Source organism: Pristis pectinata, chromosome 25 (assembly GCF_009764475.1).
Source record: "Pristis pectinata isolate sPriPec2 chromosome 25, sPriPec2.1.pri, whole genome shotgun sequence".
In the NCBI taxonomy this organism is placed as follows: domain Eukaryota; kingdom Metazoa; phylum Chordata; class Chondrichthyes; order Rhinopristiformes; family Pristidae; genus Pristis; species Pristis pectinata.
Genome location: NC_067429.1, coordinates 8,895,335 through 8,919,182, shown reverse-complemented (window position 1 = coordinate 8,919,182; position 23,848 = coordinate 8,895,335). Strand labels below are relative to the sequence as shown.

The following is a 23,848-nucleotide window of genomic DNA, read 5'->3' as shown; positions in this document are numbered from 1 at the left end:
TGCCTGACCCGCTGAGTTCCTCCAGCAGCTTATCTTTTGCTCCAGATTCCAGTGTTGTGTACCAGCAACAAAAGAAACATACCAAGTCATGTATGAGTATTAGAAACTATTTTATTAATAACTACTTATGATAATAAGAAAAATAAAAATAAAAATGTTAGAATGTTAGAAGTAAAAATGTTAGATATCAAACATTAACCCCAAAAACTAAACCCGAAGTGTGCATGTGGCAAATTCCCACACTCCAAGTCCAGGAATGGTTCTCAAAGTTCAGTTCAGCAAGCCATAAGGTGAAACTTGAGCAAAGGCTTTTGCAAAAACCACCGTTGACTGAAGAGAAGATGTAGAGAAAAAATAGAGAGAAGTTATGAAATCCAAATGTTCCACGACGGAACCTATATGACACCCCAGTCTCCAAAGGACTCCATTGCTTTGTTCTGAAGTATCTGCCACCCTGAAAGGCATTTGAATCGTGGCCATCCACAGAAATACCTGTTTCCTTCTACAGGTTAACGACAAAGTGGACTCCACTGGATTATTCCAAAAATCCATACGTGGATTGTAGTAACAGACACAGTTATTGTTCTTCATCCATTGATAGAGAGACCAGCAGGCAGGGTGTCCCTCTTCTCTCTCCCTTCTCTGACTGTCTGGTCCAAAACGTCGGCACGTCCTTATCTCCTGTTGTTGTCGTAATCACGCCACACACACACACACACACACACACACACACACACACACACACACGCACACACACACGCACGCACACACACACGCACACTACAGTGCTATGTCTTAAAGGGACATTCACCAAGTAGTAACCTAATCCATAACATCAGCTCCTGTAGTCTCTTCTGCCTGCACTTGTTCATGATTCTTTTTATTTCAGAAAAGTTGGACGCTCTTGGGAGTTCATCAGAAAGAATTACTCAGGCGATCTCTGTGTAGTGACCGAAACATTATTGTCTGTACAGCCCATCACACTGAAGAAAGCTGACAGAAGAGGATTAGAACTTCAGATGACTCTCCCCAATTTTGTCCCGGTAGGAGCACTTGGATGATACTTTATTTCTTAAAAAGTTTGCTGTCATGTTTCTGCAACATAGTTTAATAAGTAAAATCAGATCATTTTAGAAAATGCTTTTAGATATGAAGCAATTATTCTGTCCACCCAATCTATTTTGCACATTTGCATTATGCATCACATATTGCATTGTTGGATTACCTATAATTAATGCACTTCATGGGTGTGTATCAAATAAAACTCAATGGCTTTGAGACTTATAGGATACGATCAAAAGTTTGGCCAAAGATGGGGCGGATGTACAAGACGTTGGTTAGTTGTGTGTGTTGTGTTCAGTTTTGGTCGCCCTGCGCTAGGAAAGATGTTATTAAACTGGAAATAGTGCAGCAAAGATTTACAAGGATGTTGCCAGGACCTGAGGGACTGAATTATAGGGAGAGGTTGGACAGGCTAGGACTTTATTCCTTGGAGCGTAGGGGACTGAGAGGTGATCTTATAGAGGTGTATAAAATCATGAGGGGCATTGATAGGGTGAATGCACTCAGTCTTTTTCCCAGGGTTGGAGAATCAAGAACCAGAGGGCACAGGTTTAAGATAAGAGCAGAAAGATTTAATAGGAACGAGAGGGGCAACCTTTTACACAAAGCGTCGTATGTATGTGGGATGAGCTGCCAGAGGAAGTGGTTTTAACAACTTTTAAAAGACACTTGGACATGTACATGGATTGGAAAGGTTGAGAAGGTTATAGGCCAAACACTGGCAAATGGGACTAGCTTGGATGAGGCATTTCGGTTGGCATGGACCGGTTGGGCCGAAGGGCCTGTTTCCCTGTTGTATAACTATGAAAGAGTTGGGTTTTAAGGAGGATCTCAATGGAGGAGAGAAGGGAGGTTGGCAGAGAGACTGAGGTCTGAATTCCATAGTTTAACACTTGGATGGAACGATTAAAATCAAGCGGCAGTTGACGGAGGTGGGTAAGGTGGTCTGGTTGGGGCTGGGGGTTGAACGCTATAATTGGAGGGTTTCAGAGGTGTGGAGGTGTGAGGCAGCAGAGGGATTTGAGGTATTTACAGAATCTGCCCATCTCAGTTGACACCACACAACTTCCTTGGACAGGTGACAAACCAGATTAAGAACCCTGACGGAGGGAAATGTCTGGAAAATTCTGCTCTGACCAAATTCTACCTAATCTAGGAGATCACACTGAAAATAAATTACTGAAATAAGTTTAATACAGAAGATTTTTTTTAAAAAAGTGACTCAAAACAGTTACATCAATCCTTGGCTTCAGGGAAAATTTGAACCCACTGATTTGTGTTCCTTTAGTTTGGGAGTGGTGGGAACCTCCCGCCGCTCTATACCTGAAGAGTATTTCATTTCTAATGACAATGCCCTTTTTAGGTGGGTGCACAATATAACCTAACGGCAGAAAGGACACAGTGCATTCCCAAGGGATCAGTCCTTGCTTACAAAGTGTGGGACCTCACCGTCACAGAAGATGGCACGCTGAGTAAGTGATTTTAGAACTGAAATGTTTTACCTTTTCCCCATGCTGACGAGTTCCTGTTGAGGGGGTGAATCTACCAGTCTTCCCCTTCAGGCTGATTGCGGAGCTGGCAGATCAATGATAGGAGCCTCTGGATGATGAGATCTTCCAATTTGTTTCTCCTTTCACCACCGTAACTGTAGAGTTGTAATCGTTATGTTATTGTATCTGCTTTCAGAACTCCAAACATTTCCCATTTAAGAATACTGGGTTGTAAACGTGCAGAATAGCAAATAAAGAAGCATCCATATCTCTTTTTTACTGAGCAGCAATGTGTGTGTTTAATCATCAACTTTGCATCTAAGTTGCCAGAGCTTAAAGTAACTTACTAAGACACTTGAGGCTAAGGCAGTAAGGAATGAGTCGGGGAGACTGTGTAAGCCAGAGTATTGAACCCTGTCAATCTTGGGTTAAAAAGACCCCACTAGAGGGGGAAAAGAAAAATGAAGAAAGGGCAGGAATAATATACCTGGGAGATGGTGTGATCTGTGTGAGGTTAACATAGTAAAACCATCAGCAGTGAGACTTGTATCTAGGACACAGTAAAAGTGACATTGACCATCGTGTGTTCAAGTAGAAAGAGGTCAGAAAGGCTATAAGAAGATGGTAGAGAACAAAGGGGATGAGAGATATATTGAGTTATGGGATTGCTCTGAGAGCTGGCACAGACTTGAGGGGATGAGTGGCCTCCTTCCATGTGGAAAGAGAATATGATATGGGAAATAGCCAGGTGGCCACTTGGTTGTGAATCTAGACAGCGAGTATTTATTGTAGGACGGCTCTGGACCCCAGCTCCCTACCTCATCAATCAGCGATGCATTCACTGTGGAAGTTTTTCAGGAATATTGGAATAATTTTTCTCCAGCCAGTACAATCCAGGATCAATTACAGTGTCCCTACTTTTGCTCCAAACATAATGAGCTACCACCACTGGGCAAAGATTGATTTTAGAGCTTTACACAAACAGTGCTGGGGGAACTCAGCAGGTCAGGCAGCATCCATGAAGGGAAATAAACAGTCGATGTTTTGGGCCGAGACCCTTCATCAGGACTGGAAAGGAAGAGGGCAGAAGCCAGAATAACAAGGCGGGGGGAGGGGGAGGAGTACACGCAGGCAGGGGATAGGTGAGTTCAGGTGATAGGTGTCCAGGTGAGAGGGGGAAGGTAGTAGGTGGAGGAGGGAGCAAGCTTACTGGCTTAGCAAGGCTCCATTTCACCCCAGTAAACATTCATGGTTTTCAGTTTCCCTCCTGCCTCCATTGTCTGGAAACAGTTCAATCACCCAATAGTACGTGTAATCTCCGTTTAACTCCATCAAGTAAACACAAGGGAATAACGAGTTATAGGTTTGTAGCCTGCAACACTTGTATGCCTCGCATTTTCCCATAACTCTTTGTTTTTTCCTTTCTTTTCAGGCCTCTCAAACCCAAAAAAGAAGGGCCAGACAAAGTCTTGGATGTGCCACGACAGCACTGAGGGTACAGTCTCTGATGGAGCCAGATGGAGATTATTTAAAAGATACACCATGTTTCTGATAGAAGCAGAAATAGAGTTATAGAGTCAGAGTGAAATACAGCAGGGAATCAGCACCTTCAGCTGACTGAGTCCACACCGACCATCAACCACCCACCTACACTAATCCTACATTAATCCCATTCTCCTCACATTCTATCAACTCGCCCTAGATTCTACCATTCAGGGAATATTTGCAGTGGCCAATTAACCTACCACACACATAACTTTGGGATGAGGGAGGAAACCCTCACAGGCATTCTCTGAGTGATTCTTACTCGCAGCCATTTGTATAATCGTAGATGTGACCTTGGGACATGGTGATCCTTATGCCAGTGAAACCATTTTATCTCTATCTGTTCTGTTTAAACCTCTTTTTTTTTTCAAAATCTCTCCTTAATCCATTTGTGTAGAGAGAAAATGAAAAGGCAGTAGATTTTTTCAGTAATCCTGTCAACAGTTTAATTCAAAAATACGATCTGAAATAAGGCACTGGGGAAGGATCAAACAATGATTCTACTTCTGAACTCCACTGAAAAATGTGTGCACATGCCTGGTTGCATCTCTCTTTCTGCTCCAGAGGACAGAGATTCATTTTCTAGTTTTACAGAACATGACCACTTTTTTGTAAATTGCCCATTTGAACTTAGTGGATGGTTAAAGCAGGCAACACAGTCACTGCCCTGCCAGGGTGTTTAACAAATGTCCACACCAAATGAGCACAGCTTCTCCAGAGTCCCACACTGCCAGTTTTGATTGAATTTTATTTCTTCCAGATAATGGAGTAGAAGGGTTTGAAATTTGCTGTGAGCTTCAATGTCTCGACGATGGGTTGAAACAACATCTCCTGGACCTTGTGTGTCAAATCATCAAAGATTCTGAATTGCATTTAATTCTGAGTGATGTGGTAAGATGAGGTTTTATTTTAGATATTGTGGGAAATGTCACTAAAGAAAGATTGACTTCAGATTTGATCCCTTGTCTGATCTTAATTGGTAGTTTACTGGTCCTGAGAGGTGCTGGAACAGGGAGGATATTTGGAAATACTTCCAGTTACTGTCCAATAGCTCCTTGTGGAAAATGCACAAGTGGGGAAGTTGTGTGCAGACAGGATTGGGTTTGCTTGCAATGTCCCTCAAATAAGGTGTTGACTTTTCACTGGTCAGGAAGAAACCCAGGCAAGAACATCAGCATGGCTTTTCAACGACAGCTGAACTCAGCTGTAATGGATAATCATAAAAAAATGCCAGTGCTGGAAACCAGAAATAAAAACAGAAGATGCTGGAAATGCTCAACAGGCCGGCGGGCTGCTGTGGATAGGGAAACAGAGTTATTGTGTCAGATTGAAGACCCTTTGTCAGAAAATGGAAAGTGAAGAAACAAATTAGTTTTAATTTTCCAAGTCAGGGAGGGTTGATAATTGGTTTATTATTGTCACAGGTACCGAGATACAGTGAAAAGCTTTGTTTACATGCTATCCAGACAGATCATTCCATACATAAGTACATTGAGGTGGCACAAAAGGGAAAACAATAATAGAATGCAGAATATAGTGTCACAGTTACAGGGAAAGAGCAGTGCAGGTAGTCAACTAAGGTGCAAGGGCCATAACGAAGTAGACTGAGAGATCAAGGGATCATTATTTTTATACAATAAGTCTGTTTCGTGTCTTATAACAGCAGGATAGAAACTGTCCTTGAGCCTGGGGTAGTACATATTCTCAAGCTTTTGTATCTTCTGTCCAATGGAAGGGGGAGAAGAGATAATGACTGGGGTGGGAGGGGTCTTTGGCTATGTTGGCTGCGTTCCTGAGGCGGCGGGAACGGGACAGGATAAAAGGAACATCTCCGATAGGGTGAGACCAGGGTTGCCCTGGTGAACCCAATGTTTATGGAGAGGGTGGTTAATAAATTAATGAAGGCAGTTTCAGAGAGTGAATATAAACACTGGGATGGGTAAAGGCTGTGAAATGCAGGTCAGAGCTGTTGCTGAAACCTGAAACCAAATGAAGAATGCTAGAAATGGCCATCAGATCAGACAGTCTCTACAGCCAGAGTAAAGATGAAATAATATTACAGACAGATTACCTCACGGCAGAACCGACCAGTTTGATACAAGTGGAAAAAGCAAGTTATCTGAAATTGTTGAGTTCCATATTGAGTGCTGAAGGCTGCAATGTGACCAGGTGGACAATGAGATGTTTTTAGATTCCTATCAAAGATTACGAATAGGAACTGGAATGGACAAAACAGCCCCTCGAAACTGAACTGCCATTCTGTAAGGTCATGGTTGATCTGATCACTGACCTCAACCCTGTCTTCCTGTCTGTTCCCAGTAAATCCTGATTCCCTTTGAGCACATTTCTAGTTTCATTCACTTCTGTGAACATCCTTGGGATGATCTTTCTACAGTATATACTGTGTATAATTAACAAAACTGTGTGGCACTAATCACATTTCCTCACTGCCCCTCTTTCAATTCCCAGCTCTCTGATGCTTGCGCTGGAATTGACTATAAGCTCACTGAACTGAACAAACTGGAGGAAAGCAGAAGAGAATGTGCAGAAAATCTCCTGGCAATCTGGAGTGAGGACCAGTTGAAGAATGCAGCTGAAGACAAGCTTCTTAACGCCGTCTCTTTTTTCTTGGCAGCTTTGGAAGGTAGGGAATCAAATCCCATCCTTCAGTGTGGATCAACCAGGTGAACTATACCAGCATGACACAGATGAGTATAGTCTTTGACAATGGGAGTACAGGAGCTGCATATGGTGGTGTGACGAGTATGTTCTTAGACAAGAGGCCTGGGCTGACCTCCCAGAGAACGTGAGCTCAAAAAAGAATATGACAGATTAAATTCAAAAAGCAGTGCTTCTGAATTGGTGTTAAGAGTTCACTGAGAGGAAAACAACCTGCTGCCTCCATCTTACTCCGGTCATGCACCAATGTAGTTGGTGTTTAACTGTCCATTAAAGTAACCGAGCAAGCAAATCAAATGCATGAAATGCTCTCATCTTGGAGAGCAAAGGCTTAGTGGAATGTATTGAAAAAATTATGCAAGTATAACTTTAATGTACAAATCAGCCAGCAGGTTGTGGCTCTAACTGCTCTGTAACCTCCTCTGCCCTCACGTTACCTGAGAACTTGGTACCCCTCCACCTCTGAGCTCTTGTAAGCTCAGCTATCTTTCACCCCTCTGTGGGTGTGTGAATCTTCACCTGTCTGGTTGTGAGCTCTGCAGTCCCCTCCCTGCCTCAGTACTGACCCTCCGTGGACTTCTCCTTCCAATACACTTCTTTGGGCAAGTGATTGGTTTCTCATCCAGTTGAGCGAAGAGTTGAGCATCTCATCTGAAAGAAGGCACCTCCGTCAACGTAACTCCTCACTCCTCCAGCACTTCACACATGGAGCGGATGTTTTGCTCAGAGCTCTGGATGGGTGGGTTCAACTCCTGACCCCAGGGTGGGAGCTAACTACTTTTTTTTATTTCAGATCTACCACCAGCAACATTGCCACTGCTAATCCAAAGCCTGAAGATGCAGATTCTGTCTCAGCAGCTCACCCTGGTAAGATGGCAGCTGACGCCACAAAAGTTATCAAATGTAGTAAGGTTATCAAAAATTACAATGGGATCTTGATCAGTTAGGTAAGTGGGCTGAGGAATAGCATATGGTGATCAATCCAGATAAATATGAGGTGTTGTATTTTGGGAAGTCAAACCAGGGTAGACTTTCACGGCGAACAGTAGGGCCCTGTGGAATGTATAAAACAAAGGGACCTAGGAGTACAAGTTCATAATTCCCTGAAAGTGGCATCACAGGTAGGCAGGGTGGTGAAGAAGGATTTTGGCACATTGGCCTTCATCAGACAGTGCATTGAGTATAGAGTTGGGATGTCATGTTGCAGTTGTACAAAACATGCAACGTCCCCACCTTCTTATTCTAGATTCTGCCCTCTTCCTTTCCAGTCCTGATGAAGGGTCTCGGCCCGAAACACCGACTGTTCATTTCCCTCCATAGATGCTGCCTGACCTGCTGAGTTCCTCCAGCATTTTGTGTGTATTGCTCATGATTTTATAAACCTCTTTCAGGTCACCCCTCAGCCTCTTATGCTCCAGGGAAAAAAGACCCAGCCTATCCAGTCTCTCCTTACAATTCATGCCCTCCAGTCCTGGTAATATCCTTGTGAATATTTTCTGCATCCTTTCCAGCTTAAAGACATCCATCCTATAGCTAGGTGACCAGAACTGCACACAGTACTCCAAGTGTGGTCTCACTAATATCTTGTACAGTTGTAACATGATGTCCCAACTCTTGTACTCTTGTGTAACATGATGTCCCAACTCTTGTGTGCCAAATGCCTTCTTCACCACCCTGCCTACATGTGTCTCCACTTTCAGGGAACTATTTACTTGTACCCCGAGGTCTCTCTGTTCTACAACACTCCCCACGGCCCTGCCATTTACTGTGCAAGTCCTTCCCTGGTTTAACTTCCCAAAATGCAACACTTTGCATTCGTCCGAGTTAGGTTCTATCTGCCATCCCCTTGGTCCACTTTCTCAGTCGTTCTAGATCTGGTTGTAACCCCAGATAACCTTCTTCACTGTCCAATATACCACCAATTTTGGTGTCATCTGCAAACTTACTAACTATGCCAACTACATTCTCATCCAAGTTAAATCAGTGAATGAATTCCATTTGGATTTCTGGTTACCAGGGAATGATTTTGCAAGGAAAATATGGGTATGGTGAACTAAATTGGAAATGATAAAGTCATGAGATTGAACCAAATTGAAACTAAAGTTGAGATTGTCCTGGGCTCTAAGGAATGTCCTGGAAATCTAATGTAAGATCAGATATCTTTATTAGTCACATGTATGTCGAAACACACAGTGAAATGCATCTTTTGCGTAGAGTGTTCTGGGGGCAGCCCGCAAGTGTCGCTACGCTTCCGGCGCCAACATAGCATGCCCACAACTTCCTAGCCCGTACTTCTTTGGAATGTGGGAGTAAACCAGAGCACCCGGAGGAAACCCACACAGACACGGGGAGAACGTACAAACTCCTTACAGATAGTGGCTGGAATTGAACCTGGTCTCTGGCACTGTAATAGCATTACACTAACTGCTACACTACCATGAGCTTCTTCTGAGTGAAGTTGGGTTGGGTGTTAATTTCTTGCCTCTAATAGCATCAAAAGTGGCATCACTGGTATTGAGCTCTGAACTGATAGTTGGCTGAGATGGGGTTCAGTGTGCAGCTTTTGTCTGTACCTGTGAAGGGAGAGATACTTGTTTGCACCCTTAATATATACAGTCTCCCAGTGATGGAGAAGTCTATAAGTCCTTTATATGGAACTGGAAATGTAAGAAGCTTCCACTTACTTGCCCCATGATTTGCCCCTCCCAATCGCTATAACCTTCTCAATTCAGTGCTCCTCCATTTCTGTATCCCTACTGTAATCACTCCGTCACTGGTGGCCAAGCCTTCAGCTCCCAAGATTCAAAGGACTGGAATTCCCTTCCTAAACTCCTCCATTCCTTTACCTTAAGTTCCTCCTTGATGACACTTGTTAAACCTTTGACCAAACTTTTTCCTAACATCTTCTCAGTTGGTTTGGTCTCAAATTTTGTTAGGTAATATTTCATTCAACCACCTTAGGATGTTTTATTCTGTTAAAGTTGCAATGTAAATCCAACTTATTGTTGTACCTGGTTGTATTTCTGAAGGTCACCACCATCCTTAAGGATCTAGAACACAGCCAAGTTGACCTGGTACTAAAAGTGGAGACTCAAAGTTTCACAGACGATGCATTCGGAATAACTGCAGAGATACTGAATGAAATGGGGCTTCACCTAGAGAGAGACAGTGTCCAGAAGAAGAACGAATTAAATCTATATGAACTGTCCATTGCCTTGTACTGTCTAAATGAGTTGAGCAGCCATTGAGGGACTGAATCAAGATGGACCCAATACCCAAATCTTGCATTTATTCTTGCTCGAACTCAGAGCAGACCTTTGTGTTTTTATACCCATTCATTATGCTTTTCGAAATTGCTTTTAATAATCTGTGTCTCTCTTATCAGTACTATTTTTACCCAAGGCAACATACAATCATGAACTCCCATATTAAAAAAGATTTTAATTCTTTCAGCAATGATCAGAAAGATCCCAAATAGTAAAAGAATATAATAAAAAGACAGACAAGTCCCGCAAAATGTCTGAATCAGTTTCTATTTGAATATCAATCACACAATCCTGATTTGCTTACAACTCGCTCATCATTACCAACTGATTTGAATGATATGACCTTAAAATTTTATCTTATTATTATTAACTTCACAGCCATTGTAAAATAGTTGCAATATTTGTATACATTTATATTTCATCCTTCCGATGCCTGTACACCACTCTTTCAAGTTGGCTTTGAAAGTTCTGGTTTTAATTGTTTAATAAATCACATCTCCAAGCCACCACTTAAATTTTTATTTGTTTATACCAATGGAGCTCTGTTTTATAATCCTAATTGCGCATTCTTATTAAGGAGTGTGACTGTTAAAGTGTCCATTTATGTGTGTAGATCACTGACCAATCACATTTGATTTTGTACATGGTGCACAATATACTCCTCTTTGATGTGATTGGTTAACTCAGGGTGGAGGAACTCAGAGACCTATTCATTGAAAGTTGATGCATTTTCCTGAAGTTTTCATTATCATAAATATCAATATCTGCAAACAGAATCTAAAAAAACCTGAATAATTCAAGCACTCCTTATAGTATAGTTACTTAATCAATACAAAGTACACCATGTACTTTTGGCAAGTCTTAGAACTTCTGTTGAGTTACGTTGGACAGCTGGTAAATCTTGCTGAATGCACACAGCAGGTCAGGCAGCGTCGTTTTAGGGAGAAACAGAGTTCACATTTCAGGTGACTTTCTTCAGATATAAGAAGATTTAGAAAATGAACAAGTTTAAAGCTGGAGAGAACAGGGATGGGTGGGGTCTGGGTAATCGACTGAGTGTTTCTACCATCTTCTGGTTTTATTTCAGATTTTCAGTATCTGCAGTTCTTTGTTCTCCGGTCGTTAGCAAGTCTGACCATCGTGCATATCAGAGTCACTTGCTTAGACATTTTGGGGTAGAAATGAGAAATTCCAATGTAAAATTGAATTTCAAAAACTGAGTACAATATACTGCAGCAACTTTAAAGTGCATTCAGCATGTGAGACTGCAGGCACATTTCTACTTCCTTTTTGAATTACAAAAGCCACAGACTTAGAGTGTACTCAGTGCTTTCCGTACGGCAAGTGTTAAGTTTTGTTTCCATTGGAATACTTTGCTTCCCTCCTGAAGATGATGACTGCTCTCAGTTACCTTATTCCAATCAGTTGCGAGTGTAGAGAGCAGGTGTCTACAAGATAACACAACCAATTCTGATCTTCCATTGAGAAGATATCCACAAAGGAACAATCAATCAGAAAGTCCCTGGATCGTGTCTGACACCTAGAACGACAGCCACAATTCCTTTTCTACCAGAGAGCATTGGGTCAATTTTGATGCTAAACACTTTCCAATTGATAGACTGACCCCAGAGACACCAGAGCTGGTGGGTGACAACCAACAATTGATTAATTAATTGTTTCTACTTGTAGAAGTGCTGTAAATTTCTCACCACGTTCTGTGTTCCAAATTTGTTAGAGATGTCACATTAACTACTCACATTTGTGGGTATGTGAATAACTTTCCTGACCTATAATCTGAGCTGTCTGTAATCTCTTTGTTTTGCATTTAGCAATTTTGATTTTTAAATAGAGCTCAGTTCAATTTTAAATATTATGGTTGCAGCTTTGAGAGCCAATTGTGCTATCTCAGGCCATGCCTAATGAACCTTTCTGAGAAAAATCCTCCCTATACGTTCAATGCTTTTACCCATTGATCCTTTCTAGGCAAGTACTGGAGTCAATTCCTCAGTGTTTGATCACTACAAAAATCTACAGTGAAATCCACCCTCACATTGAGCCCTTCTTCATAATTATAGCCACAACTTGCATCAACAATCCCTTCATCACTATACTGATTGTTAAGCCTCAGGACATGACAGGGCGAAGTAGCAGTATGACTGGACGGAATTACATATTGACTAATGAGTATCACATTTAGTGTCGGCTGGAACCAGTTGTAGCTCTCTAGCCTCTCAAGTTCCACTCCAATGTCTTGTGAATAAAAATGTTAAGACACCAGTTTAGTTCTGCAGTTTTGGAGATGCTTTCATTCAAGAGGGATGTTAAATGGAGGCTGCATCTACCTTTCCAAGTGGATAAATGATCCTATGCCACTATTTCGAAGAAGATCAAAGGAATTCTCCCCATTGTGCAGGCAATATCTATCCCTCAACCAATGTCACTTGGACAGATTGGCCGAGCTTCTTATTGTCTGCCTGCACTGCACTTTCTCTGCAACTGTAACACTATATTCTGCATTCTGTTATTGCTTTTCCATTGTACCACCTCGATGTACTGTTGTGATGAAATGATCTGTATGGATGGCATGCAGAACAAAGTTTTTCACTGTACCTGCTACAAGTTCTGGTCGCCTCATTATAGGAAGGATGTGGAAGCTTTAGAGAGGGTGGAGAGGAGATTTACCAGGATGCTGCCTGCATCGGAGAGCATGTCTTATGAGGATAGGTTGAGCGAGCTAGGGCTTTTCTCTTTGGAGAGAAGGAGGATGAGAGGTGATTTGATAGAGGTGCACAAGATGATAAGAGGCATAGATCGAGTGGACAGTCAAAGACTTCTTCCCAGGGCGAAAATGGCTAACATGAGGGGGCATAATTTTAAGGTGACTGGAGGAAGGTATAGAGGGGATGTCAGAGGTAAGTTTTTTTTTACACAGAGAATAGTGGGTGCGTGGAACGCACTGCCGGCAGAGGTGGTGGAGGCAGATACATTAGGGACATTTAAGAAACTCTTAAATAGGCACATGAACGATAGAGAAATGGAAGGCTATGTGGGAGGGAAGGGTTAGATCTTAGAGCAGGATAAAATGTTGGCACAACACCATTGGCCGAAGGGCCTGTACTGTGCTGCAATGTTCTATGTTCTCTGTGACAATAATAAACCAATTTAGTTGACATCGTCACTATCACATCACTGTTCATTGGCCCCAGATGTTGTTTTCTGCAAAGTCCACCAAATTCAATGCAAGGATAATTGAAACGACATCAGTGTCCTATCCCAAGCCAACAGCCCCAGCAATGAGGCCCCAGTTACACTCAGTCTAAAACATTAGGCAGGCCATGGTGTTCACATAACTGACATCAGACTCTTGAAATAGGCACTCTATTCCCAGCTGTGTTATGGGAGGAGATAACCAGGTGGGCAGAGGAAAAGATTCAAGGATGTCCTGAAAACCGTCCTGAAAAAATTTTTTAAAAATTCTTCCCCGCATGAAAAAATGCAACATCTCCATTGGCTCTTGGAAATCCCTCACCTACGACTGCTTAAACTTGAGAAGTGGGATTTAGGATGGCATTGAGAACCTCTCGTCCATGCTTTGGAAGCAGAGAGAAGCCCTGTGTAAGAGGTGGAAGGAGAGGACCGCTTTAGAGGATCACCCATCTGCTCACCCCATCTGTGGAAGAGTCTGCGGTTCTCACATTGGTCTCATCAGTCATGAGGTTTATCTTATGGATGGTTCCTATAACAGAGCGGGCAAGTGGTGTGGGGTGGTGGGGAAATTATCCACTGGCCACAACGAGTAAAGTGGGTGGGCCTCTGAGAAGGAGGAATTAAAAAATAATTTGGAGAAAGGGCACAAAATGCAATCAGAATTGATAGCACCATAAGCACAACAGCAATAGATTGTCCTCTGTTTACATAAACCTGAGTAACAATATTATACATTCATGTGAACATTTTCTCTGACTTTTAGAAAACTTTTTGTTGATTTTTGCTGCTAATCATGATCCCTTTTCCAATGCCACTTTCAGCAGAGGAATTCTTAGCCTTATATTCCGGTGTCTAGAAAATGACTTGCCACATATTTAAAAAAATGACAATTTATTCATTCTTTAGCGCATTATTTCAGTCAGACCTGTAAGTGCTTTATGTAGACAACACACAGAGGATAACAGATGAACACTGCTTAGCCATCTCACTGAAATGAAATAAATCTAAAGAAGAGAAAGCATTCTTTGTACAAAATATTTTAAAAAATGTAGAAACTATTTTCTAAATGTAATATTGAAATTAAAAACAGAAATAATTGATCAATATTATATTACAACCTATATTACAATGTCAAATCAAATATGGATACAAGACTAGAGCTAAGCAGGGCTGTGTTAGTCTGGTCTGAAAATGTCTCTCTTCTGTGACATGACCTGGGAATGGGTTGCCGGCTGGTAGGATGTAGAATTGCCATCCTGAGTCCCATGGAGATGCTTAAAGCTTTTCCCAAAGCGGGTGAGAGGGATGGAAAGAACGCGAGTGTTTGCCTCCCTCATCAATCTTCAGGTCCCCTTTACCTGCGTCTTAGTGGCCCAGACAAGTGAAATGACAGCAGAGCTGGTGAGCAGACAGCCATGTGAAGCAGCCACTACAGTGGGAGGCATCGTGAAGAGGAAAAATTAATAAATATTTAAAAATTGGTGGGCAAGGTAAGAAGGGAAACTGCACGGTGGATTCACAACAGTAATGATGCAATTAAAACTCACAAGGAAGGGGCTGGTTTAAAACCTGCACCATTTGCTCCTTGCCAACAGAGGGAGTCACTGTCTAAATATGAAGACCTCAAAATAAGACCCGCAGTGAATCAAACCAAATCTGTAGTGAAAATCAGAATATTCCCAAGGAAGGCCCATACACATACAGCTCCTCCCATCTGCTCCAATTCCAGATTCTAGCTCAATCCTGTTTTGTTTGATAAGAATTACCCTGTGGCTTCAATAAGCAGAATGATAAATAGCTTGCAGCTTATGATATCAGTGCACACAATCCCTAGAGCAGCACCGGGCATACAGCACATGTTCCTGTCCTGTGCCAGCCCAGTATGATGTAATGAATGAGTCAGCAATGGGTCTACCACAGGCCCGGTTGGTATTTCATCATGAAGCAGGTGCAGACCTCTTTTGGTAAGTGGATGGTTCTGTACAGTTATGTACAGTAGGTCCAGATCAGCAGTGGCACGGCCACATACACTTCCAACGCCATCGACTAGCATTGCAGACTGGGAGCAGTACGGAGCAGAAGCCCCGGGGTTACGGGTCCTTGGGCTCCAGTCTGTATGAGAGGTCATAGAGTAACTGCTGATTGTCGATCACATGGAGCTGGCGGATGTAGGCCTTAATCTGGATGTGGTTTGCAGCCGAGTCCAACTCCAGGTCTGTGCGAAGAAGAAAGGGAAAGAAAAGCTGTCAACGATAGAAGAGACTCGTGTTCCCCACAGCCGTCAGCCACGGGTACCACTCCTCTGAGTCAGGTTGTGGGTTCAAGTCCTACCCCAGAGACTTGAACACAAAATTTCACGCTGAGACTAGCGCAGCACCGAGGGAGCACGGCTTTGTTAGATGAGCTGTCTTTCAGACAAGATGTTAAACCTCCGTTTCATGCTAAAGGATTTCATGGGGTAACTCTGAAGAAGGGAAGTGGCCTCTACCAAGAAGATCCGAGGGACGGATTATTTGGTTTGCAGCACATCACTGTTTGTGGGAGCCCGCTCTGCACAAATCGGCAGTCATGTTTCCTATGTTAAAACAGTGACTACACTTTAAAACTATTTCACAGGCTATTCTGAGGCTGCGGAATGCACTAGATGAATGCATGTCTTTCTTTTGGGACCTCCAGAAGGTCCAGTGAAAGGGGTGGAGTGGGGTGGGGTGGGGAGAGTTCCACTGGTTCTGAAAACTCCATCATCTGTAACTTTTCAGTATACGATGCAGGAAAAGCATTTTTTTTTAAAAACAGGGCTTGCAATCTCAACATGCTGTGAAGAATCACGCAAAATGCTGGAGGAACTCAGTGGGTCAGGCAGCATCAATTGAGAGAAATGGACAGTCGACTGTCAGTTTTGTGTGTTGCTCCAGATTCCAGCGTCTGCAGTCTCTTCACAGGAGTGAGGCATTCTTCACACAATCTTCACTGTGTGAAGAATGCCTCACTCCTATAAATGCTAGTGTATTGGTAGCGTGACACTATTACAGCACCAGCGACCTGGGTTCGATTCTGGCCGCTGTCTGTAAGGAGTTTGTATGTTCTCCCCGTGATTATGTGGGTTTCCTCCGGGTGCTCCGGTTTCCTCCCACATTCCAAAGACGTACGGGTTAGAAAGTTGTGGGCATGCTACGTTGGCACCGGAAGCGTGGCGACACTTGCGGGCTGCCCTCAGAACACTCTACACCAAAGATGCAGTTCAGTGTGTTTCGATGTACATGTGACTAACAAAGAGATCTTATCTTAATTCTTAATCTCTGGGACCTGTGTGATGAATTTTGGTTGGATCACTGGCAGTCTGTCAGACACTGAGGACAACATAGCCAGGCCTTGTACCCATGTTAAAGCTGGGAACAGGACAGTGAAATGGGCAGGGACCGTAGATGATGTTCATATCCTCTGTATTGCTCCCTCTCTATATTGGTCCTGAACAGAAACAGCAGCTCAGGGCAGGACTTCGTGGTTCTGCTTTTCACTGAGTGATGCATTTCGCAACTAACGTTATCCAGGTCCCCAGGGATAACTACTTGAATGCAATGCCCCCACTTGGGAAAGCAGACAGGGCCTCATTTTAACATCTTACCTGAAAGACAGCACTTCCAATCGTGTTGCACTCCCTCAGTACTGCACAGATGCGTCAGCATGGATTCTGTGCTCTGGATAAGGGATTGAACCTACAACCTTCTGGCTATTTAGAACCCAGTGTGCAACCTGTGAAATCTGGTTATTCGTTCTGAGCTGGTTCTAGATAAATGGCTGTGGAAGCTGCCAGCTTAAGCTTTCAATTGGCTCACCACTGACCTTCAGGGAAGAGAAGTTGCCACCAGCACTGGGCAGGGAATGGGGCAGGGGCATGAGCTGGTGTTTTGTTTTTCCTCCTTGACCTGATAGTTCATATCATCCGTATTACCCTCTCACAGTTTTGGTCTTGAACACCATAGTCCCATGGGATGACTCTTGATGCTTTCTTAATTAGCCAGCTGACCATTTAGGCCCAGAAGCAATTGCTAGACAAATGATGACACGAGATTGCAGTTGCTGGAATCTGGAGCAACAATCTGCTGGAGGAATTCAGTGGGTCAATGGTCAATCAATGGCATGTGTAGGGAGAAAGAAATTGTTGATGTTTTGAGTTGAAACCCTGCATCGGGACAAGAAAAATGATGCCTCTTATCTCTCAGCCAATCAGGAATGAGCAGTAAGTCATGGGCTTAATAGCACTGAAATGTCCTAAGACCAAATGCAAAATGACAGCCCTTCCTTGTATCATCAAAGCTAACCTGGGTCAAGTCCTGGAAGAACCCACTATGATCCCTATAGGAGAAAGAGACTTGTTCAGTGAGGCAATGTTATGTATAAGTTTCCGAGGGGCTTGACAGGATGGAGACCGCTGGGAAGATTCCCCTGAACAGGGAGACATAATGTCAGGATAGAAGGATGTTCATTGAAGACTGTGATGAAGAGGAGAACAGTGAATTTTGGGAATCCTCTACATTAAAGAGCAGGGGTGCTGATTGTTTGCATTGAAAAGGGTGAGAAAGGTTCTTGGCCACAAGGAAAAGGGATTATGGAGATCGGATTGGAAACTGGATCTGATCAGCCACAATATTCAGTGGTGGGACCAAATGGCCATTCCTGCCCCTATTTGGTGTTACTTATGTTGGATTCGACTGTTTAATATATATATTTTCTTTTAGGTAATTTTTACATGCATAGTGTTTAATACACCTCAAGTGGCTGTACAAGGTATAACCACTTCTTAGCTTATTGGTTCATCCATCAGGTGACTACATCTTTCTCATTGGTTGATTTTGCCACAGGTATCTGATAGGTTTTCTGACTGGACTATTGTTATCTAAGGAGTACCTCTTATCTCAGGTATAAAATGCTGCTTTATGTTAAAAAGCTCTCTTGCTTATCTTGCTCTCTCCCTCCCCCCACCCCCCCAGCTCATTTTAATTCCTTTGTCTCGGCTCGTCTCCTAGTAGTAAAGCTAGTGCCATGTGCTCTGTGACTGTTTCCTTGTTTAAAACTTTTCCAATAAAACTTTGTGAAGCACCAAGTTGTTTTCAACTCATTCTTGGACTCCTGAAAGAACCTGCAGTTTCGAAGATAACCGGATCCGACACTTATCTTGTTGAAACAGCCGTAAATTGGGTTACTCCCCCTCACATCACAAACCCTCATGGTCCCTCCTGATCCCACTAAAGCTGACAGATGAACATTCCTATGGAACCACTGCCACTTTAGTTTTTGTTGGTCAACTTACTGAGCGGGCTGCTTCGATACTTCCTCAAGGTCCGGACTGCACTGGCCACCATGTGCTGTAAGAGACATGGACAAGGTTGGACCCAACCAACTGCTGTACCATACCAAAGGCCAAGATTATTTTTTGACATTAATTGCACTATTATTAAGTAGTCCTAAAAAATGAGTGTTATCTTGCTCTTTGTTAACTGTTATCTGATGTCACTCTTGTGAGGTAATTTACTGGGTAGAAGTGCTGATGAAATGCAAGTTGTTGTTAGAAGGTTGACCCTTGCTATGCAGCATTTCCCTTGCTCACTTTGGACTCTGAGTTCCAACTACCAGAACTAACACATAGAACAGTACAGCACAGGAGCAGACCCTTCGGCCCGTGATGTCTGTGCTAATCACAATGCCAAATTAAACTAAATCTCTTCTGTCTGCACATGATCCATAAGCCTCCATTCGCTGCATATTCATGTGTCTATCTAAAAGCCTCTTAAACACCACTATCGTATCTGCTTCCACCACTACCCCTGACAGGTTCCGGGCACCTGCCACTCTGTGTGTAAAAAAAAACTTGGCCCACACATTAAAAGGTATTTTTCTACCCTCTCACCTGAAATATAGATCCTCTAGTATTTGCCATTTCTATGCTGGAGAAAAGATTCTGACTGTCTACCCTAACTATGCCTCTCATCATTTTATAAACTTCCATCAGGTCTCCCCTCAGCCTCCAATGCTCCAGAAAAACAATCCAAGTTTGTCCAACCTCTCCTTATAGCTTGTACCCTCTAATCCAGGTAGAATCCTGGTAAACCTCTTTTGTACCCTTTCCAAAGCCTCCACATCCTTCCTGTAATGGGGTGACCAGAATTGCACACAATACTCCAAGTGTGGCCAAACCAAAGTTTTGTATAGCTGCAACATGACTTCCTTACTCTTATATTCGGTGCTCCAACTAATGAAGGCAAGCATGCCATGTGCCTTCTTTACCACCCTATTTATTTGTGTGGTCACTTTCAAGAAGCTATAGACTACACCCTTCTCTGCCCCAGTACTGCTGAGAATTCAGATTCCGTGGAAATCACTAGTAATACCTGACTAAAGCAAATCCTTTATTATATAACAGGTGCCTGAAAAGTACTGACAGCCTGAAAATGGAACGTTCAAGCTCTGGAAAGTCACTTGCCAAGCCTGTCAAGGGAATAATCCATTTACCTGTCAAACTGAATCATCTTTCAATCCATGAGGACACGGTGTTCAGCTGGGGACCAGCCAAACAGCTTCCACTGCGAGTTCCCACAGAATGGAGAACACTTTAGTGAAATGAATGCAGTCAGACTGACACCAATGTTCATGTCCACTGGCAGAGGCAAGTTGAAATACAAGGATGTTCCATACTACTGACCACCATGAATGTCCAACCTCAGCGCACTCTGGGAATCTCACAGGTAAAGCTGTCAGAGTCTTTCGGGCTTCCCTCTGGGGTCTAAATAAAGAACTCTAGCTCATTTTATCCCCTTCCTGAGACCCACTGTGATTCTCAAACCAATAACTCAGCTAAGGTTAATAACTCAGCACAGGGAACTTTCAGTACTGTGTGACTCAGGTCCCTGCAGCAAAATGGAAAGGTTTCCTTAAATTAATTCAGTATTAAAAGTATGAAAGCTGTCTTGGAGTTTTGCTAGTCAGTGCTTAAACTGTGCAGTGTCCTCATGCATTATTGATCAATGTATGTCTCTGGGGTCCAGTTTTAAGTCTAAATTCTAGAACAAATCGTGGCTGAAAAATCCAAAACACAATGATTAGCAGCTGTGTGTGGTAAAATTACTCTTCAGGGGCTTCAGGTGTCTGAATAGTTTTGTCTGTCTCAATAAACTAAGTTGTACTACTCAAATCTTAGCTTCCTTTTGTTGTATTGTGAAGAAACTGGGTGACACTATGTCAGAACAGTTCACTTGAACATTAGATGCTGCAGTGTGCCAGAACATTGTCCATTTGTACATTGGGTGGTGTAACATACTAGAATATTGTCGATTTGTACATTGGGTAGTATAACATGCTACAAACATTGTCCGTTTGTACATTGGATTGTGTAATGCGCTAGAACATTGTCCATTTGTACATTGGGCGGTATAGTGTACTAGAATATTGTCCATTTGTATGTTGGGTGGTGTAATGTGCTAGAACATTGTCCATTTGTAAAGTCAGTAGTGCAGAGTGAGTCCATAACACACTTGTGCACAGGGTGGTAGCCTGTACTGGAACACACGCCATTAAGCCATTGGGCAGTGGAGTGTACCAGTGTGGAAGCTGTTGCTGTTTTATCCTAGAACAGTGAAAGAAATACTCACCATTTTCTCAAAGTTCACCAGCTGATTCAGGAATGTTTTGTTGCCTTCATGTATGAATGTCATATCTGGAAAAATCATGAAAGAAAAACCACTGAAAATGCTTTGTTAGTTACCAATAATGTGAACACTTTGACACTGAATAATCCAGGAGCTCTTCAACTACCAGAATATTTAGTCTTCAACAAGGCTCAAGGACAGCTTCTATCCCGCTGTTATAAGACCGTTGAATGGTCCCCTAGTAAGATAAGATGGACTCTTGACCTCACAATCTACCTCGTTATGGCCTTGCACCTTATTGACTGCCTGCACTGCACTTTCTCTGTAACTGTAACACTTTAGTCTACATTCTGTTATTGATTTCCCTTCTACTACCTCAATGTACTGATGTGATGAAATGATCTGTACAGGTGGCATATAAAACAAAGTCTTTCACTGAACCTCGGTACATGTGAAAATACTAAATCAATTTCCCAATTAACTTATTTCATTAGCTGTCAAGAATGTCTTAAAAAGGATGTGAAAGGTGCTAGGAAATGCAAGCCTTTTTATCATCGACATGGGTGAAGATCTTCTACCCTGACTTCTGTGCGGCTGCTGGGATTTAGCCGGCCAATCCCCAGCACTGCATCATTCTGTCAGTGGGACCTTCCACCCACTGGGCTGCAGCTATCCTGTGCTGCTCTAGTGGACTTCTCATGTAGACCAAAGGGGGCAGCCTCATCGTGCACGGGTGAGGACCCTGCCCACTGATTCAGCCCTTCCTTCAAAAGATCACACAGTGGTGCAGCAGTTAGTGCTGCTACCACATGGGTCCGGTAATCTGTCTCGATCCTGACCTCTGATGCTGCCTGTGTGGAGTTTGCACGTTCTCCCGGTGACCCATGTGCGTTTCTCCCAGGTGCTTTGGTTTCCTCCCACATCCCAAAGTCCTACTGGTTGGCAGGTTAATTGGCTGCTGTAAATTACCCCCAGTGTAGGTGGATGGAGGAGAAATAGGATGTGACAGGGAATAGATTACAGGAAAATAAGTGTGGGGGGGGGAGGGGAGGGGAAATGGAATTGATGGGATGGCTCTGATAGCAAGAATAGACTTGATGGGATGAATGACCTCCTGTGTTGTGGCAGAATATGAGAAAGATTTTTACAAAGAGAAAGGAAAGAGAAGGGAATGGAACATTTGATACCTCTTTTAACTGGTTTCCCCAAAGACAACGGACCTCTGTGCTATAGGATTCTTTGAAGCCAAGAGCAGAACAACTTTAGGGACAGTGCCATTGTCTCACCTTTCAGTAGCAGAGGGACAAAAGGAATCAGGGGAGGCTTCATCCTGGCAATGGTGTCCCTGTAGGTTTTATGATTTCGTGAAGGATCCTGTAAGACAGAAATGTGTTCTCATTGTCTGTTGTTGGGTACAATGCCACCCCCAATACCCACGATCAAACTGAATGCCATGCTAATTATTGGACCCAAGTTTCCCAGTACAAACCCATCACTAAAGTCTTGCTGGAGTGATCAGGAACCCAGGTGAAGTTCAGCCAAGGACCAATGGGAGGTTGCTTCCTGGAGTCACCAATGGTAGAACCAGCAGTCAGATGGAGGAGAAGTGAGGAGTACCACAGTGGACTTTATTGTATCACACAGATGTGATATTTAGTGATTTTCCTTCATAGAACATAGAACGTAGAACAGTACAGCACAATACAGGCCCTTCGGCCCACAACGTTGTGCCGACCTTTAAACCTCGCCGAAGACTATCTAATCCCTTCCTCCCACATATCTCTCTATTTTAAATTCCTCCATATGCTTATCTAGTAATCTCTTGAATTTGACCAATATACATGTATTAGACCGGGAGGCTGAGGCACATAGAGCCAAAGTCCATGGAACAGTGCAGTACACAAAGAGGCCACTCGACCCACAGAGTCTCACGGACTCTCGGTTTGGTCCCATACACATCCCCCCATCTCCTTGCAATTTTTTTTCTCCTTCAAACACATTTATTCAATTCCTCATGGACACTCAAAAGGAGTGTATCACTACCCTTCACCAAGGCCAGGGCATGCGTGACCTCTGAAGCTAAGTGGGAGAGATGGTGCATCAGCCGCCACTGACTCGCTGAGCCCTGGGTTATTGGACCACTTCCTACTGCCAAATGACAAGAATGCTGTTGTAACAGTAGGCCCTCAGAGTAAAGGTCACCCCACTCTGCTCCCTCCTTCTTCATCCTGAGAAGCAGGCTCTACCATTGTCTGTGGCCAAACCCACCCAGCAAGGTCATGGGGGCTGCTTGAACTGCCCAGTGAAGGTGGTGCTCAATTGGTCTGTTACATTCGGGGAGTCAGTTACTTCTGGCAAGTGAAGGGATTCAAAGATGTTGAAAACGTAAGACGCCCAATGCATCCAGTTCAGAGCAAGGACCCATTGGTTACTCACTGTTAAACTCTCAAATTTCTGGAAGAGCTTTTTACATTTTGCAGGAAGTTTCTGTGGAGCAAATAAGACAAAGTATAAATAAGTATTTCATTTACTGGGAAAACCAAAATATCTTGGATGCTGGAAACCTGAAATAAAGTCAGAAAACACTCAGCAGCTGTGGAGAAAGAAGCAGAATTAATGTTTCAGACCTGATGATCAATGATTTGAAAAGTTAACCGGTTTCTGCCTAACCTTCTTTGAGTATTTTCCACATTTGCTGCTTTTTAAAATAAATAAAATAACATATCAAATCAGAAATTTTCATTTGGATTTTATTAACATTTTGGGGTATGACACTGTCATCTAGATTGGAAGGAGCCACTGAAGCAACTACCAGCGGGGGGATGTAGGGGGATAGTTGATGGCTCCCTCTCTCCTCTTTCCCCTTTGCAAACTGCTTTGTGTTCCACTGAACCAGTAGAGCCTTTGTATTCCCAAACCTTGTTCTCTCACTGAACAACACTCTATTCTGAGCTCT

At 43.1% G+C, this 23,848-nt stretch overlaps 1 protein-coding gene and 1 long non-coding RNA gene across 2 annotated transcripts in view; one reads left to right on the top strand and one right to left on the bottom strand.

The window, feature by feature from the left end:
• Positions 1-2,500: 2,500 nt before the first annotated feature.
• Positions 2,501-4,928, top strand: LOC127583000 (uncharacterized). The gene is made up of 3 exons (XR_007958191.1): positions 2,501-2,534; positions 3,985-4,047; positions 4,858-4,928. It is a non-coding gene; the product is annotated as an uncharacterized LOC127583000 (long non-coding RNA).
• A 9,234-nt stretch (positions 4,929-14,162) lies between these two features.
• The window catches only part of rapgefl1 (Rap guanine nucleotide exchange factor (GEF)-like 1), a 93,197-nt gene continuing 83,511 nt past the window's right edge, over positions 14,163-23,848 (bottom strand). The window contains exons 14-18 of the mRNA XM_052038376.1: positions 23,329-23,379; positions 22,179-22,266; positions 20,896-20,960; positions 18,561-18,615; positions 14,163-15,464 (exon numbers count right to left, since the gene is read on the bottom strand). Coding sequence (XP_051894336.1) covers positions 15,340-15,464; positions 18,561-18,615; positions 20,896-20,960; positions 22,179-22,266; positions 23,329-23,379 — 384 coding nt within the window. The 3' untranslated portion in view covers positions 14,163-15,339. The remainder of the gene's footprint in view (positions 15,465-18,560; positions 18,616-20,895; positions 20,961-22,178; positions 22,267-23,328; positions 23,380-23,848) is intronic.